Source organism: Pleurodeles waltl, chromosome 12 (assembly GCF_031143425.1).
Source record: "Pleurodeles waltl isolate 20211129_DDA chromosome 12, aPleWal1.hap1.20221129, whole genome shotgun sequence".
NCBI lineage: Eukaryota > Metazoa > Chordata > Amphibia > Caudata > Salamandridae > Pleurodeles > Pleurodeles waltl.
In genome coordinates, this window is record NC_090451.1 from 633,967,854 (window position 1) to 633,982,599 (window position 14,746).

General features: G+C 44.2%; 1 protein-coding gene across 2 annotated transcripts; it reads right to left on the minus strand.

Moving 5' to 3' along the window:
• Positions 1-27: 27 nt before the first annotated feature.
• Positions 28-12,808, minus strand: LOC138268437 (uncharacterized). Of its 2 annotated transcripts, none has more exons than XR_011199997.1 (3): positions 12,671-12,808; positions 2,507-2,656; positions 28-235 (listed from the first exon to the last, which is right to left on the minus strand). XR_011199997.1 is itself a non-coding variant. In XM_069218061.1 (3 exons), exons 1-3 carry the CDS (start codon positions 11,260-11,262, stop codon positions 86-88), a joined length of 669 nt encoding a protein of 222 aa, XP_069074162.1. In that variant the 5' UTR covers positions 11,263-11,277; the 3' UTR covers positions 28-85. The 2 variants fall into 2 exon arrangements, 1 of the variants encoding a protein (XP_069074162.1); XM_069218061.1 differs by lacking the exon at positions 12,671-12,808 and adding an exon at positions 10,894-11,277.
• Positions 12,809-14,746: the final 1,938 nt, after the last annotated feature.

Sequence of the window (14,746 nt, forward strand, 5' to 3'; positions counted from 1 at the left end):
AGAATGAAAGAGTACACGGACAGAGTCCACTGGTACAAAATATTTATTATAAAAGCACATTTTGGCAGTGCTGGATTTTAATGCATTAATGTTTATCAGGACATATGTGCTTTTTCAGTATCGATGCAACGGCAACTATAAATGTGCCAAACTCTTGGAAAGTTACTTGCTTATCGCCATCGATGTCCATGTGGCCACAGATTCCCTTCAGCACATCCTCATCTTTTCCTGCTTTCTGTAGTAAGAAGGGAATGAAAGACATGTTTTGGTACAAGTGAATAAATTGAACACACTCTCAGTCCTTCCAAAGATGTGTCTTAAGAACTCTATGATTTCACCACAGAAATTACATTAATTACGCATCCTGCATAGCCCACCATTTGTCTGTTCTGTAGTCGCTAATAATATAAATGAATAATTATCCAGCACAACGACTGTCATCGAATGGAGGCAAACCAGCCTGTGGGCATTGTTAAATAACCATAATGATTTATATTTTAATGATAGTTTGCTATTGCACTGTGTGTGCCCAACGAGCTCACCAACCCATTTCTTTTTAGGTCAGTGTCTAACCACCGTAGGCCGTTTTATTAATTCTATTTCTGAATAAAACAGCATCACTTTTTATTCGAATTCCATATGAGCCTACAGTGTCCAACATCACTTCCTGTTCCAGGTCTACATCCGGATGAGAGGCCAAGCATCACTTCCTAATCCAAATCTACCTGCTGCAGTGTGGTCTCTCACCACTTCCTGTTTCAAGTCTAAATACTGGAGCTGCCAATCCTCTCTTACTATTCCAGCTCTGTGAGGTGCTGTGGCACTTCCTATTTCAACCCTACATAGGATGAGCCGCACAAAAACACGTCCAGTTCCAGCTCTATCCCTAGCCACCTAGAGGATCGCATCACTTTCTCCCATATTCTACTCCATCTGAAAGGACCTACATCACTTCTACTTCCAACTGCGTCCTTTGCACGTATGCCCCTTAGAAGCTCCTATAACAACTCTACCGGAAGCTGGGAGGCTCTGCATCACTTTCTGTTCCAACTCTGTGCATAGCTGAAAAGTACTCGCATTCGCTTGCTGAGAGGGCCTGTACCGCTCAGTGCATTACATGCAATACAGTTTAATGGTATTGTTTGTCCATATTCTTAATCTGTAGCTGCCGCTGTTTCATCAAGAGAGGCTCACCCACCTGCCCAGTTTTCTTGGAAATAGTCGTCTGTTGTGCTTTCCCTGAAAATCAGAGGAAGGGCATAAAAATGGACTCAAGAATTCAAGGGCAGGGTAATTGACTATCCTACACCTGTCCTTGAATATTTGCGTAAGCTCCTTTTCGTGTGCCTTGACATACTGTTGGCAGGCAGGGAGAGATACAATAGGAATATGTTCAGGGGTGTAATGCAAGCCCCTGCTCCGCTGGGAGGTGAGGGGAGCTGACCATTAAAGGGCCCCACTCCACTTGAGGGGCCCCTGTTCAACCCAAGGCCTATGAATAGCTGTGAGATATGGGCGACTCAGGGTCCTTTTCACATTTTGCAAGGGGGGTCATCGTTTCTCGTTATGCCACTGGGCATGCTAGTGCACATGCGTGTAGTGCATTTGCATGCGCTGCAGCAGGGCATGGACAACTGGGAAGCTTCCACAGACAATGCACCCGCCTGGCGCATTCAGCTGTGAGTGTACAGAAAGTTGTTGCATCTGACTCTGCATCACCCCCTCACTTGGACTGGAGGATGTGCCTTGCGCCAAGCCCTCCTGGCTGTGCGCGAAGTATCGCAGAAGGCCCCACCTTCGAGGAATGACTCCTGCAGTACAACACAGGCCAGTCCACCTTGCTGCCTGGTGTGCTTCCAATAAGGAGTTTGTTCCCTGGTCCCAGGGGCTGCAAGGACATATAAGCCCCTTTGACCCAACCTTACTCCCACCCCTGGGAATATTTTGGTGGCCAGGGGTCATGTATCATGGTTGTCACGTGTTCTATCACCACTCCCACACGATGGCAAGGAGTACCATTTTACACCTCTCATGTGGACAATAATTTCTGCCCCTCTGAGTGTGGTGGGCAGGCTCTGCTGGGTCTAGTCCAGAGCAAGTTTAAAAACCTAACTGCTCTCTAGGATGAGGGAATGGTTTACTCAAGCGTAATTCAACATTATTGGAGACCGTTTTTAGACATAAGAATGCTTTTGTCACTAGCTGTTCACTGAGAGGAGAGTCTGCTGAGCAGAAACAAGATCTGGCAGGTACCTGTGAGCACGGAGTGCTGCGGCTGCATGCACTGTGCTAGCAATGTTCAACGCCTCACTTTACGAACATTGAAAGGACATTGAGCAAATATCTTGCGTGACTTAGGTATACGATGTCATACCTCATACAATTTCCTTACGGGTCACTGCCTAGCATCATTTTTCGTAATATACGTAACTTTCACGAAAATTATTTTTGTATGCATAAAAAAGATCACATACTCTTACTCTTACACATACTCTTCTTTACTTACAGAGAGTGATGGGAATTCTGCCTTGGCCAGTTTGATCAGCTCACCCTGGCTCAGCGAACTGCTGTCCCCATCTGTGCAAGCATACTTGTCAAAGGTTTGAATTAACTTCACCATTAGGATTTCAAGATTCATGTCGTACGTTTTAGATGCCTGAAATATAGAAAATGACAAAAAGAAACATTATCTCTTATTTTTGCTCGCAAAGTAATTTACAGACAAGGGTTGTTAAACATTCTACAAATTCCTGTGGGGCGTCTCTGCTTAATTTGTGTTTGTGTGTGATTTTAAATTACTTTATCTAAATAAGATCTTTAGGTGCTTAGATGCTCTTACTTTCAGCATGTCAGAAAGTGCTGTGGACTTCCCGTAATCAGTTGTAACAATGCAGATGCATTTTGATTTGTGCTGCGAAGTAGTCTGCTTTCAGTTAGAGGGCGTGACAGGGTTCAGGGGAGGTACTCATGATAACAGTATACTAACTATCATAAGGCGGTGACATTTTAAAAATGTGTGAGGCCCCAGACAAGATATATTTTGCGGCCTCCTGTTGGGAACAGCTTTGAATTTATTAGACATTTTTAGGTAATTCTAAACCCTTGTGATGCCAAGCATATTGAATAATATGTCAGACCATCAGAAAAGTCAGGCAAAAACAGGTGAAAACTCAAACTGCCTGATGTCCACCACCCACAAAGTACCAAAGTAAAATTAGAACAAGAATTGATGAAGCCATTTCTTTTTGGGTTGAATCTATATTTTTTACTTTCAACCATAAGTGTTTATGACGAATTCGGCGGCGAACCAACTTGTTACTCCATAACATATGCTTTGATTGCCGATTAAGTGTAAAAAAAAGTATTCCCCCCCCATGTCTCCCCACCATTGGCGTTATTGCTGCAACAGTGAATCAAAGTGCTGCACTGAAGATTTTCAGAACACTGACACTATACTAGTGGTTCCTACACATTAAATGATGTTCCTCTGATGATTGGTTATGAGGTCCAGGGAAATTGACTCCATTAGGAATCTGGAGATAAAAAAAGTGCAATTAATGTAATAGATTGCATACTCTACAAAACAAATATGCTAATACTTTGAAATGTAGTACAAAGAAGTGAGTAAAGTAAATAAATTAAAAGTTATTATAGCCCATTGTTTGTGAATGTTCTGAATATCAATGGAAGTCTCATTGATTGATATTGTTTAAGGAAATTTGACTGTCCCATTAACTTTACCCGGGGGCCCCTTGGAAGGTGTGAGACATTGGCAATTGCCTATCTTTCCCCGTGCCTTAAAATGCCGGGCATACATTTAATGAAGGCAGGTGATGGGAAGTCACGGGTTCATTCTTGAAACTAACCCTTTTCGGGCACAATCCCCTGCAATTTTATTCCGTTGCTGTTCACATTTTACAAATACCTTATTACACCTACAAACTATACATCAGCAGTCCGATTTTTGTATCCCAGTCTCGTCGGCTCTGATTGTGGATTTTTTTTTTTTTTTTACTCTCCAGTAAAGTAGATTGATGATGTTTTAAACATCTCTCCTTGTCCAAGTACTGAGGCATTGGTGTCTCCATATAGGCATTGCTTATTCATTAGAAAGCGCAGAGCGAGAAGGAGCCACGACACACCAAGATTATTTGTCATGGTGGTTAAAGAGGTTATAAGAAACGCCTTCAAACTGCAAGGGAGTTTGGGACGTTCCTCAGCCAAGTAGAGGTGGAATATAACTTGATGAGAATTCTTGGCAAAATATACACAATCCAGTGTGTGCTCGTTGCTGCATAGGCAGTGGGCAACTGGGCTGGAATCCTAGCAATATTTAAGCTGAGGGTGACTCTTGAAAGTGCTTTTTTCATCTTCTGGATTCCAATGCTTTCAGTTACTGCTTCTGATACAGTGAGAATGCAGGAAGGGTGATGATTGAGAGGGTGATAGGACATAGTACCCAAGGCCCATGGGAGCTCTCAGTGTAGTGGGTGGTAAAGTGTTTAGCAAGCTCCATTGCTTGAGAGGAGTGTGAACGTTCGTTCATTAACAGTGGAATTGTATCATCGGCAAATGAAATGCAGTCACCACCCTTTCACTGACTAACCTTCGGTTGTTCCAAAAATAAAGGTCGAAAATCACAGTTTTTTTTTTTTTTTCAAAACCTTTTTCATGGTTGCCAAGTGGCTAATTGTCCGTTGTGATTCCTTCGGTCAGCCTTAACTTTTCAGGCACCACATTGCCACATTCTCGAACTTACAGATTTTTTTCTTTGTGTGTGTATTTTGTAACATTGTACATACTACTTACAAATTCACATGTGCAGTGTTGCTGTCTAAGAAGCAGGACTGTTTGAAAAAGTAATCTGAGACACTTGGAGACTATTATTACATTTTGCAAAGTGGGTTGGTCCATTTCCATCAATGTTAGTGCTTCATCTGCATAAGGAAACCAAATCTAAAGTCTTTTCGCCTATTTTGAGGAAAGACTTTACTTCGTGCACATTGTACATGAAAACGAACAAGCATTGACAATGCCATTTCTTTTGACATTGGAATAACAATAGAAAAAATGTTTTACAAAGCTTCATAAGGCCGCAGGCTTCATGTACTACTGGAGGAACTAGAAAGGCCTGTTTCTTAACCTCTGTATACCTTGTTATTGTTGGAATCAATATCTTCAATATATGCAAAGACTGACATGGTTAACCACGCAATAAAAGTTATGCATATGCTTTGTCTCAGGTGATCTCTAAATGGTAATGTTGAACATGGTAACATATATCTAACATCAAAATGCGTTCACAACAACACTAAGAGGTATAGCGGCAAACACTCGCAAACCTTATAGGTCTTTCTTTTAATAGGTGAATAGGACTTATTGGCTTGGCACTCAAATAGAAAAAGATGCCAACTCGGCAAGACACATGCATGTGCGCGCATTGCCACCCATGCACATGTATTTTTGAGATGCTTGCACACAGATGCCTTGAGACACAGCTATTTTGTCTTTTTCTACTTTACCATATGCGATGGGCATTTAAGAGTTATAAAACAAAAATAAAAAGTAAAGTATACAGTAGCCCATTAAAGGGAAGTGAGTAACTCAGTAGCGCTTTGCAGCTGTTAGGCCCTAAAAATAAATAAATAAAATAATGAAATAAAATACAAAGGAGGGCGGGCAGTGTGTCACTGAGTGATGCATGAGGGAGCATCGGAGCTCAGTGGAGAATGAGCCGGTGTAAGTATGTGTGAGAGAAGGAGGAGATGTTCTACTCTTAGGATGGTCATATACGCAAAACGCTATGGGCTTATAGCAGCGCTGACTAGCCCTTTTAGGCAGCACCTCAAATCAGCTGAAATAGAAGCCGGTGTCTGGAAGGGACTGTCCAAAAGGTCCTTTCTTTGCATATTTCTGTATATGTGTGTTTGTTGTGTATTGTGGTGGTTTGTGTTGTGCTTTGTGTGACGACAATAGGTTTCTCTACGACAAGACCTAAAAATTGACACTTGCATTAGTGTTTGTTTCTGCTGCCAGGAGCCAAGAGAGAAAATAGCACATGGTGAACTTCTTCTGAATTGCTTATTAGTAATGCAGGTATATCCTTCATTATTTTTAATTTTTCAATTAGTTTGATTGATGTCCTGGAGAGTCTGGGAGTAATTGTCATGTATTGTGTACGGGTTAAGAACAACAAAGACAGTTGAGGGATTCCTTAATGAGTGTATGACATTTAGGGGACTCTGGTCAATCCTACAGACGGTGTACTTTAAAAAAAGACATTGCAGGGTGCTTTGATTGCGTGAAGAGACACTCTTGAACAGGGTAATCAGGGGCAGGAGCTGAGGTTCGTGGGCAGAGAGTATGATAAATTTGGCCGTCATTGACAGACCGTGTGAAGTTCTTGGGATGCATAGGCAGAGGATGGTGATATTCAGGCACATGGACACGATGTGATGGGATTGAGCCATTACAGGGTGCTTGCGGGAGGGGGAGGCTGAGTGGGTTTTATGCCCATAGACGATGCACTTTTGCAGAGTCACGTACCACTCCGTTAAAATCTATTTATAGGTTTCTAAATCAAGCATGTCGGTTCTTTTATTATTAATGATGGGAAGTCAGCATAAAAACGCCACTATATGGTGCTAGATGCTGTGGCTGCTGTGCTTTCTGTTTCTCAGGAGGATATTTTTAGGTCTTAGGGTTACTAATAACATACATGGACTTGGAACTGCCCCACATTACTTGTCAATGGTTGGCTTTCCTGTCATTCTCATTTGCTTGCTACCCATATTCCAGTTTTTCAGTTTTGTGTTTCTTCCTCACATGAAGTATTTCCTCTTTACCATCACTTATGATTGGCTGGCTTCTGTGCTTTTAATGTTTGCGCGCGACCCTAAAAAGTAGTGCTTGAAAAGCAAAGCGCTCTGTCTCTGGTGTAATCTCTCTGTGGGCTTTTAACCATGCCCATGTCAAGCCCATCAGTTTGGCTGGCTTGCCTTTTAAAATTAGCTTGATTTAATTAGTGAATGGCATGCTTATGTCATGCCTTTTCCGGTGTTTAGCCTGCCTCGAGCGAACCGACCAACTACTGAAAACATACGAGACTCCATGTTTTCCGTATGGTTTCTGTACTATTTTGTCTCTTTATTTTATAGGCAACTCGATCTCCCTGGGCAGTAGTAGAGCGCTTTGCATGACATCGACCCTGTTACATGGATATTTGCACTTTTGCCGGTTACATGGATAATTGCACTTTTGCCAGTTACATGGATAATTGCACTTTTTCCGATACGTATCACTGCAAGCAAACTTCTGTTTCCTTTTGTGTGTTTGCTTTGCGCTCATGGCAGCCGTCGGCTTGCTTATGTGAAACTGTTTTACTTTTCAGTTTATTTTGCAAGAAAAGGCCTTAGGAGTTTACAACGCTAAATAGCTTTAACTCGAGTAAACGCAAGACCCATTGCATTGCAAATGCTTGTTTCTTTTGGGTTCAGTACTCCATGAAATGCATGCTTTTTACAGCTGTTTCTTTCATGTAATTCTCTCCCAGGGACTCTGTGTTGCTCTCTGCCGCCCATATACTTTCCCCCATACCCCTTCCATTTTGCCTTCGCCCCATTGCTTCCCATGTCTTCTTTTTAAAATGTTTTTTTAAGTTACCAATCCAATTTGCATCTGTAACTAAGCAGAATAAACATGCCTGCATCATTTTGTAGGTGTGTATATGCATGGTGCATGCACCTACAAAATGATGCGATGGACACATCAAGGTTTTTTTTCATTATCCTTTAGCTATACTGCACAGCATCAGAGATCAAAGATGCTGTGTATCATTGCTAAAAACCTTTGGCAAAGCCAGTAGGTCCAGAACTAAGACCCACTGGCTTTGTCAATGCTTGTTTAGCTCATACCATCTGGCATAAACAGAATAATTGGGGCTCTGGTTTTAGTTTTTGACCCGGATCCTGCATAAACGTCTGACAAGACTCAGGCACGTAGGCAATAGTGTGGTGAGACTGAGGCACATAGGCACAGTGTGAGGATGTCTAGGCATGTGGGCACAGTGTAAGGAGATTATTAGGGTAAATGGAAATTGTCAGAGAAGTTTGGTGCTCATGAACAGTGTGAGGATGGAGGGGCAGTGGGCAATGCAAGTAGATTAGAACTCAGTGAAAGGAAGTTCGATGGTATTGGTGCAATGTTACCTATTTGACCATGACACATTTTAGCAACCTCAAAATTGTGCAGATGTACAGAGATAGCTGCATGCCCTCAGCCCTTGGCTGATTTACTTCTGTTGTAATATAGTTACATCCTTTCTGTTTACGTGTAACTTCTAGACCCCATAACCAGAGTGGGACCAACCTAAAGGGTTATCTGGCAATGTCAAAGGGCTTGTCTGTGAGGTCAGTGTATGGGCCGATTTTTGGCTGTTAGGGGGCCTATCTTATTGTCTAGTGGGTTCGTTTTTACTTTTGAGTTCCCTGATATTACATCAAACGTTGACTGTAGCGAGAATGAACACATTCAGTCTCCCATACCTTGCAAAACAGCTCAACAGTGTGTCTTTATAAGAGGCAAACTTCCCCAATTTGCAAAGTGGGCCAGTTTTTTAGGTATATGATTCAAAAATCGGGGTCACTTTAATTTGTGTGCCCATGTCAATTTTCTGTACCAGTCTGACCATACCCATAACCTATTTCTTGTGAGCCACCTTTATTTTGATTTCTTTGTATCTGTGGACACTCTGCTCCTTTCATTTGTACCAGTGGTGGGCACCATCCCTGATTTATTCAGACCAGGACTTATATTCATCATTAAACTTTGACCCTGAACAAGAAGGAGAAGAGCAGAAGGAGGAGGAAGAGACAAATAAGAAAAGAGTTGTAGAAGAAATCAGAACCTCGATGGAAAGTGTAATCCGACTGCATAGGAAATAATTACAATTGGGCCACAGGGGCGTGGTTGGATCATGGCAATCCATCCTGCTCTGAACATACTCCAGAGCATGCAGCTGGCCGGTAAAAAAAGAACAGCAACATAATAGCATGTCCAGCCCTGGAAGAATGCAGAGATGAAGCCGAACCTGATAGACTGAGATGGGAAGATGGAGCCGATGTCACATAAAGTGAGCACTGGGAGATCTAAGTTAAGACAGAGGCCCTCATTATGACCTTGGCGGTCCAAAGACCACCATGGCCGCGGTGGCGGTCTCAACGCCGATGGGCCAGCGGTGAAGACCACCAAATTACAAGTTTGGTGGTTGCGCAGATACTCCACCCATCCTGACGCTTTTCGGCGGTCTGCCGGGCTGGAGGTGAGCACCTCCGGCCCAGCAGATGCCGTAATAGCGGTATTACGACGTGGAAGACTGCCAGTATTTTTCTGGTGGTCACACTGCCAGAAAAAGCTGCCGGTCCTGTATCCTGGCAACATAAATTTGCATTCCTGTCACCAACATACTCCCATACACACGTCCACATACCCGCCCACATGCACCCACATATTCCCACACACAAACACACCCTCGCATCATACACCCCCATTCACACTAACATACATACACAAACACCAAACTCACACGCACTCACTCCCCCCTCCAGCGCATACATACATTCACACACTCCTCCCCCCTGCACTGTATACATGCACTCACCTGCTCTCCCCGTTCACTCACACACAAACACGCACCCCGTCCCCGTCTACTTACATACACATGCACATGCATACACACACTCACCTCTTCCATCCTCTCAATCTCACTCATGCGCTCAATCGCTCACCCGCTCCCCATCCACAAACACTTGCACACCCCCACCACATAAATCACTCACACACTCAGACACTCACCCGCAAACACCCCCTCCCCCTGCAATCACAACATTCACACACACACTCACACATGCACCCCTCCCCTATCCGACGATCCACTTACCTCATCTGTCGAGGAGGTCGTCTGGAAGGGGATGGGTCCCGGCGCTTCCACCGCCGGCAGCTTCCCGCCATCAGGACACCGCCACACTTTATTATGTGTCGTACTATCGTGTGCAGTCCCTTTTTGCCGTGGCGGTGCCGTCGGTGGAACCGCCTCTTCACTGCCGACCACCAGCACCACTGGTGTCGGAATTCCTCTTGATTTCGGGCAGAATTCCGAAATCAGTCGTAATATGCCAGTCTTACGACCGCCAGCACTGGCGGTCTTTCGGCAGCCACAGCTTCAGCGGTCTGACGAAAAGACGACCGAAGTCATGAGGGCCAGATTCTTTGCCACTATATCAGACTGAGTGGTGTCTTCATTAGTTGAAGAACTGGAGCAGTGCTATTTCACCACCTTACATGGCTTTAAATGGTTGCTTGTCTCAGGAAATATCAAGGCATGTGCTGCTTTTGGCTGAAAACATTCCAGCACAAAGCGACATAAGACAATTAAAACATAGCAGAGTACATCACACCAAAATTGTCAAATAGAACACAGCACAAAAACCACAGTACGACACATCAAATGCACATTGCATTAACACTAAACAAAAATACAGCTGTTCAAAAGCAACAATGAAGCACTTCACCACCACATTAAAATGACAGACAATTTAAATGTTCTTGTCACACATTACCACTTGGAGAACCTTGTTCTCACAACAGTGAATAAAAAGTTGTTTGGAACAAGCACTGCATTAACTTTCCATCAACATGAAAAATCGCGATCTGGCCTAAGAAGTGTAGTCGGCGCTTAATTTATAAAATAATAATTTCCTGGGCCCAAAGCTTTGCACGGAAGCCTGCGGCGGATGATAATGAAGGTTGGGGTGCTGAATACCAAGGCTGTGTAGTCTGGCTGGAGTCCTGCAGATACCTCTTTTATGCACAACCCAAAACTCCATCTTTCTTTACCTCAGTCTTGCAGGTTATATTGTATCCCTGCTTTCTCCTTTTGTCACTGTTTTTCTGTCTTTCTCTTCCTCTTTCTTTCACGCTTCTGTGTTTTTCAGTCTCTTGCTCTGGATCAAAGTCTGTTGAAGAATAATAAAAGTGCCTGTCCACAAAAATGAGAGCCAGGGGCCCCACCTGCAACCACTGGGTGTAGGACAGTGGAAGAAAGAGGCGGTATATGAAATCATCACCAGGGCAGGATGGCCTAATGAGCATTGGGCACTTCCCCGGGAAGTTGGAATGGTGGCGGGCCAGTTTTATTACTGGTGGACTATTTTGCAGCAGTACTGCAAAATCAGCCACCAGTAACAAAGCAGGACTGGCCAGCATTGCATAGTCACTCACTTCTCACTCTTGCCGCAGAGTTTCTTGTATATCCAACAGTTTTCAGGCAACAATAAAAGTGACAAGATTGATATCTCTGATGCTTAATCTTTCTGCTGTAGCAGGCTAAGAGTTTTGCCTGTTGGCATTTTTTACTCAGCTGAAGTAGAGCAGAGGGTTATCATGCCTGCTGCTGTACCATGTAGATAATGGAATTGTATTTTAAGTGCGTATGTCAGCGGGCTACTGCTTTTGTCACAGAGATCCTTTTGTTTCTTGCTGTTAATAGGTTACAATCCTAATGTATCACAGTGAGCTATGAACTTCCATGAAAGAGCTGCATGCAAACTGCATATTGCAGTCTTGAACGTTAAGGTTTTTCCCCAGTCTGTCATTATCCTGATGTTGCTAAAATTGGGTTGTTTGGGTAGAAATACAGCCTTACAAGTGAATCTAACTTAAGCCACTGATTTACATTTTGAATCCTAAATTTGTTCTTCTCAGACCAAGCACTCTTAAAAAATGCATGCCAGTATGAATGTCCTGAATCTTACACTTTGTATTCCGTTTTATATTATGTAACATTTTCTATACATCGACTTACACATGGATTATTAATTGTGTGTGTGTGTGTGTGTGTGTGTGTGTGTTTTAAAGTGCTCCAACACCCTAGACTGGTATGAGGGCCCTATAAAACAAATGAAATACATTTGAGAGAGGGGCTATGGAGAGATTGAGGGGTCTGATCGAGTGTTATATTGAGGGAATCATTGAAGGGCCCACACAAACATTTTTGTACCCAGGTGCACTGTAAGTGCATCATTTACTATACTTTATAGATAATACCATTGAATAGATAATTAAAATTGAATAGATAATTAAACATGTTTTGTAGAAGTAGAATGCACAATTGTTGCAATTTTTCCCCATATTTTCTTGGAGGGAGAACCCTCAACCCCCTTCTACTACAGGCCAGGCCTACTCGTTGTGCTCGCCCGCTTTACACTGTACCGGGTCTGGTCTGAACATTTGCCAGGGCAGCTTTGGGTTTCCAGTCAGGTCCTTATCTTAACTAGGCAGCCGTAGCATTCGACAGATCCCTCCTTCGGAAGCGCTGTGGCAGGCTCCCGCGAATAACTACGGGCACTCGCACTCATTAATATTATAATTATAAATTTAACAGCCTGGGCGCGGATTGTTACAAATCTAACAAAATTCCGTTCACCTGCTTTATTCCTTTATTATGACAGCTAAAATCGGACTTTCATCGCTTTACAGCAGCCTCGAAGGACCGTCAGCGCCATTCAAACAAGCCCCTGCACCCGCACGCCCCCGAAAACGCAAACGCCGTTCACAGATGTCACAAGCCCAAGCTGTATCTGCCACATCAACAAGACATGCCACGAAAACTTACCATGGAAGCAGTCAGCGCGGTGCAAAGTTTAAAGGAAGAAATGTGCGGATGTGTGTGTTTGGGACGGGATAAAGATCTTTTATACGCTTAAAAAAGAAAGCCCCACCCCCTCACACACACACACACAAACACACGCGCATACATCGGGACAAACATACATTGACACTCATTTCTAGTGCAAAAGGTCATTTATTTAGGACAGGATTTAACATAAACAACAACAACTTTGAACTGTATGAAATCCCTTCTCGCCCAACTTTCAACTTAAAAGCTTCCTCATGCCCTTCCTTCTTTTCTAATAGCTTTCTTCCAATCCCCTCCCCTAGACACTCCCCTCTTCCTTCCATGCCCTCCTTGTTTGTAAACAAACCTCCCCCCATTCTGATCCTTCACCTCATTTTTCCCCCTGGAAGGGGGGAACAAGCCCGCATCTGGCTCTCCCCCCTCCCCCATTTCCTGCCAACTCTTATGCACCGCACCTGTCCTGACTGACGTCAAACCTAACCCTACCTACCTAATCCCGCCTTTCCCTTGACAAACCCTCCCCTGCTGCCTACCTTCTATGCAGGGTGGGTGGGTGGTCCAAAACTTCCTCCCTGTAATGGTCGGCCTGGAAAGAGGCCGACCCCACCCCTCTACCCCCTTTTAACCCATCCCTAACGCCCACCCCCACTTACCTGTCCGCCAATCCTGGCGCACCCGCGCCACTTCCTGTCGTCCCGAAAAGACCCGCGGAGAGACTAGAGCGAGTCTCTCTCTCCGCGGGCCCCCCCATCGGGACAAACATACATTGACACTCATTTCTAGTGCAAAAGGTCATTTATTTAGGACAGGATTTAACATAAACAACAACAACTTTGAACTGTATGAAATCCCTTCTCGCCCAACTTTCAACTTAAAAGCTTCCTCATGCCCTTCCTTCTTTTCTAATAGCTTTCTTCCAATCCCCTCCCCTAGACACTCCCCTCTTCCTTCCATGCCCTCCTTGTTTGTAAACAAACCTCCCCCCATTCTGATCCTTCACCTCATTTTTCCCCCTGGAAGGGGGGAACAAGCCCGCATCTGGCTCTCCCCCCTCCCCCATTTCCTGCCACCCAGAAAAACCCATGTGGCGTTTTTCTGCCCCACCCGGCAAATCTTCGTTTGCCCCCTGAATTCTACTCATTTTGTAATCCACAGGTTCTCCCCGCATAACTTCTCTAGCATCGGCCTCAAACCCATCCAATAATACGCATTTCCCAATTGCGATAAATGTACTCCATCATCTCTGAACAATGTCCCCTCATGTTCCGTAATATCCTCGTGCCTCCGCACCTTAATCCCTTGTGCCCAGCAAAATCCCCTCATTGCCTTATTCAACTTTTTCCGAGCCCGCTCAATGGCTCCATGATTGATTGCCCCTCTCCATACCCGCCTGGGTATAAACTCTGTCCATACCAGACATGTCCCCGCACAGGTTTTGCTTCAATAGCACCAAATCTTTTTACATAAATTGTATCAATGTGGGCCCTGATTGCCTCACCAAATCATTTTCTCCCAAGTGTATCAGCAACAAATCCGGGCATCCCCACTGCAGCAAATTCCCTGTAATATATGGTAGTACACTCCCCACCTCATTCCGCTCTTTCCCACCAACGCACTTCTTGGTGTCTGCTGGGCAGTCCCATTGATCTGCCGTATATCTGTTTCTCAGCGAATTTTGCCGCCCAATGTACGAATGAATGGCCGACCAGCCAAGTCACTGTCTTATCGTTCCTCTGTCCGGCCACACACCCTGTAAAGAAAAAACACTATAACAACTGTGATGTACTTCTAAACCCCCCCCACCCCTGGGTTTCATCATGGCCTAACATAGCGCTCGCAGCATCTGGATTTCCATCTACCTATTGCTTTAATCTTAGCCCAATCCCATCCTAAATGAGCTGCTGCTGTTGCTGCCCCGATCCTAAAGGAGTGCGTTCCAAAATCCCCTGCTTGCCGACCAGTCCTATCCAAAGCCGTCCTCAAAACCTGCAGGAACTGATAGCTAGTGGTTTTCTTCCCTGAAGCATGCACAACACCCCTGCTTCCCCCGCC

Coding starts and splice junctions, on each gene's coding strand:
- LOC138268437 (XM_069218061.1), bottom strand. CDS start 11,262: ATGCTGGCCAGTCCTGCTTTGTTACTGGTGGCTGATTTTGCAGTACTG. Junction 2,657..10,893: donor ATATAACCTGCAAGACTGAG/GTAAAGAAAGAT, acceptor TCTATATTTCAG/GCATCTAAAACGTACGACAT. Junction 236..2,506: donor CAGAATTCCCATCACTCTCT/GTAAGTAAAGAA, acceptor TTCTTACTACAG/AAAGCAGGAAAAGATGAGGA.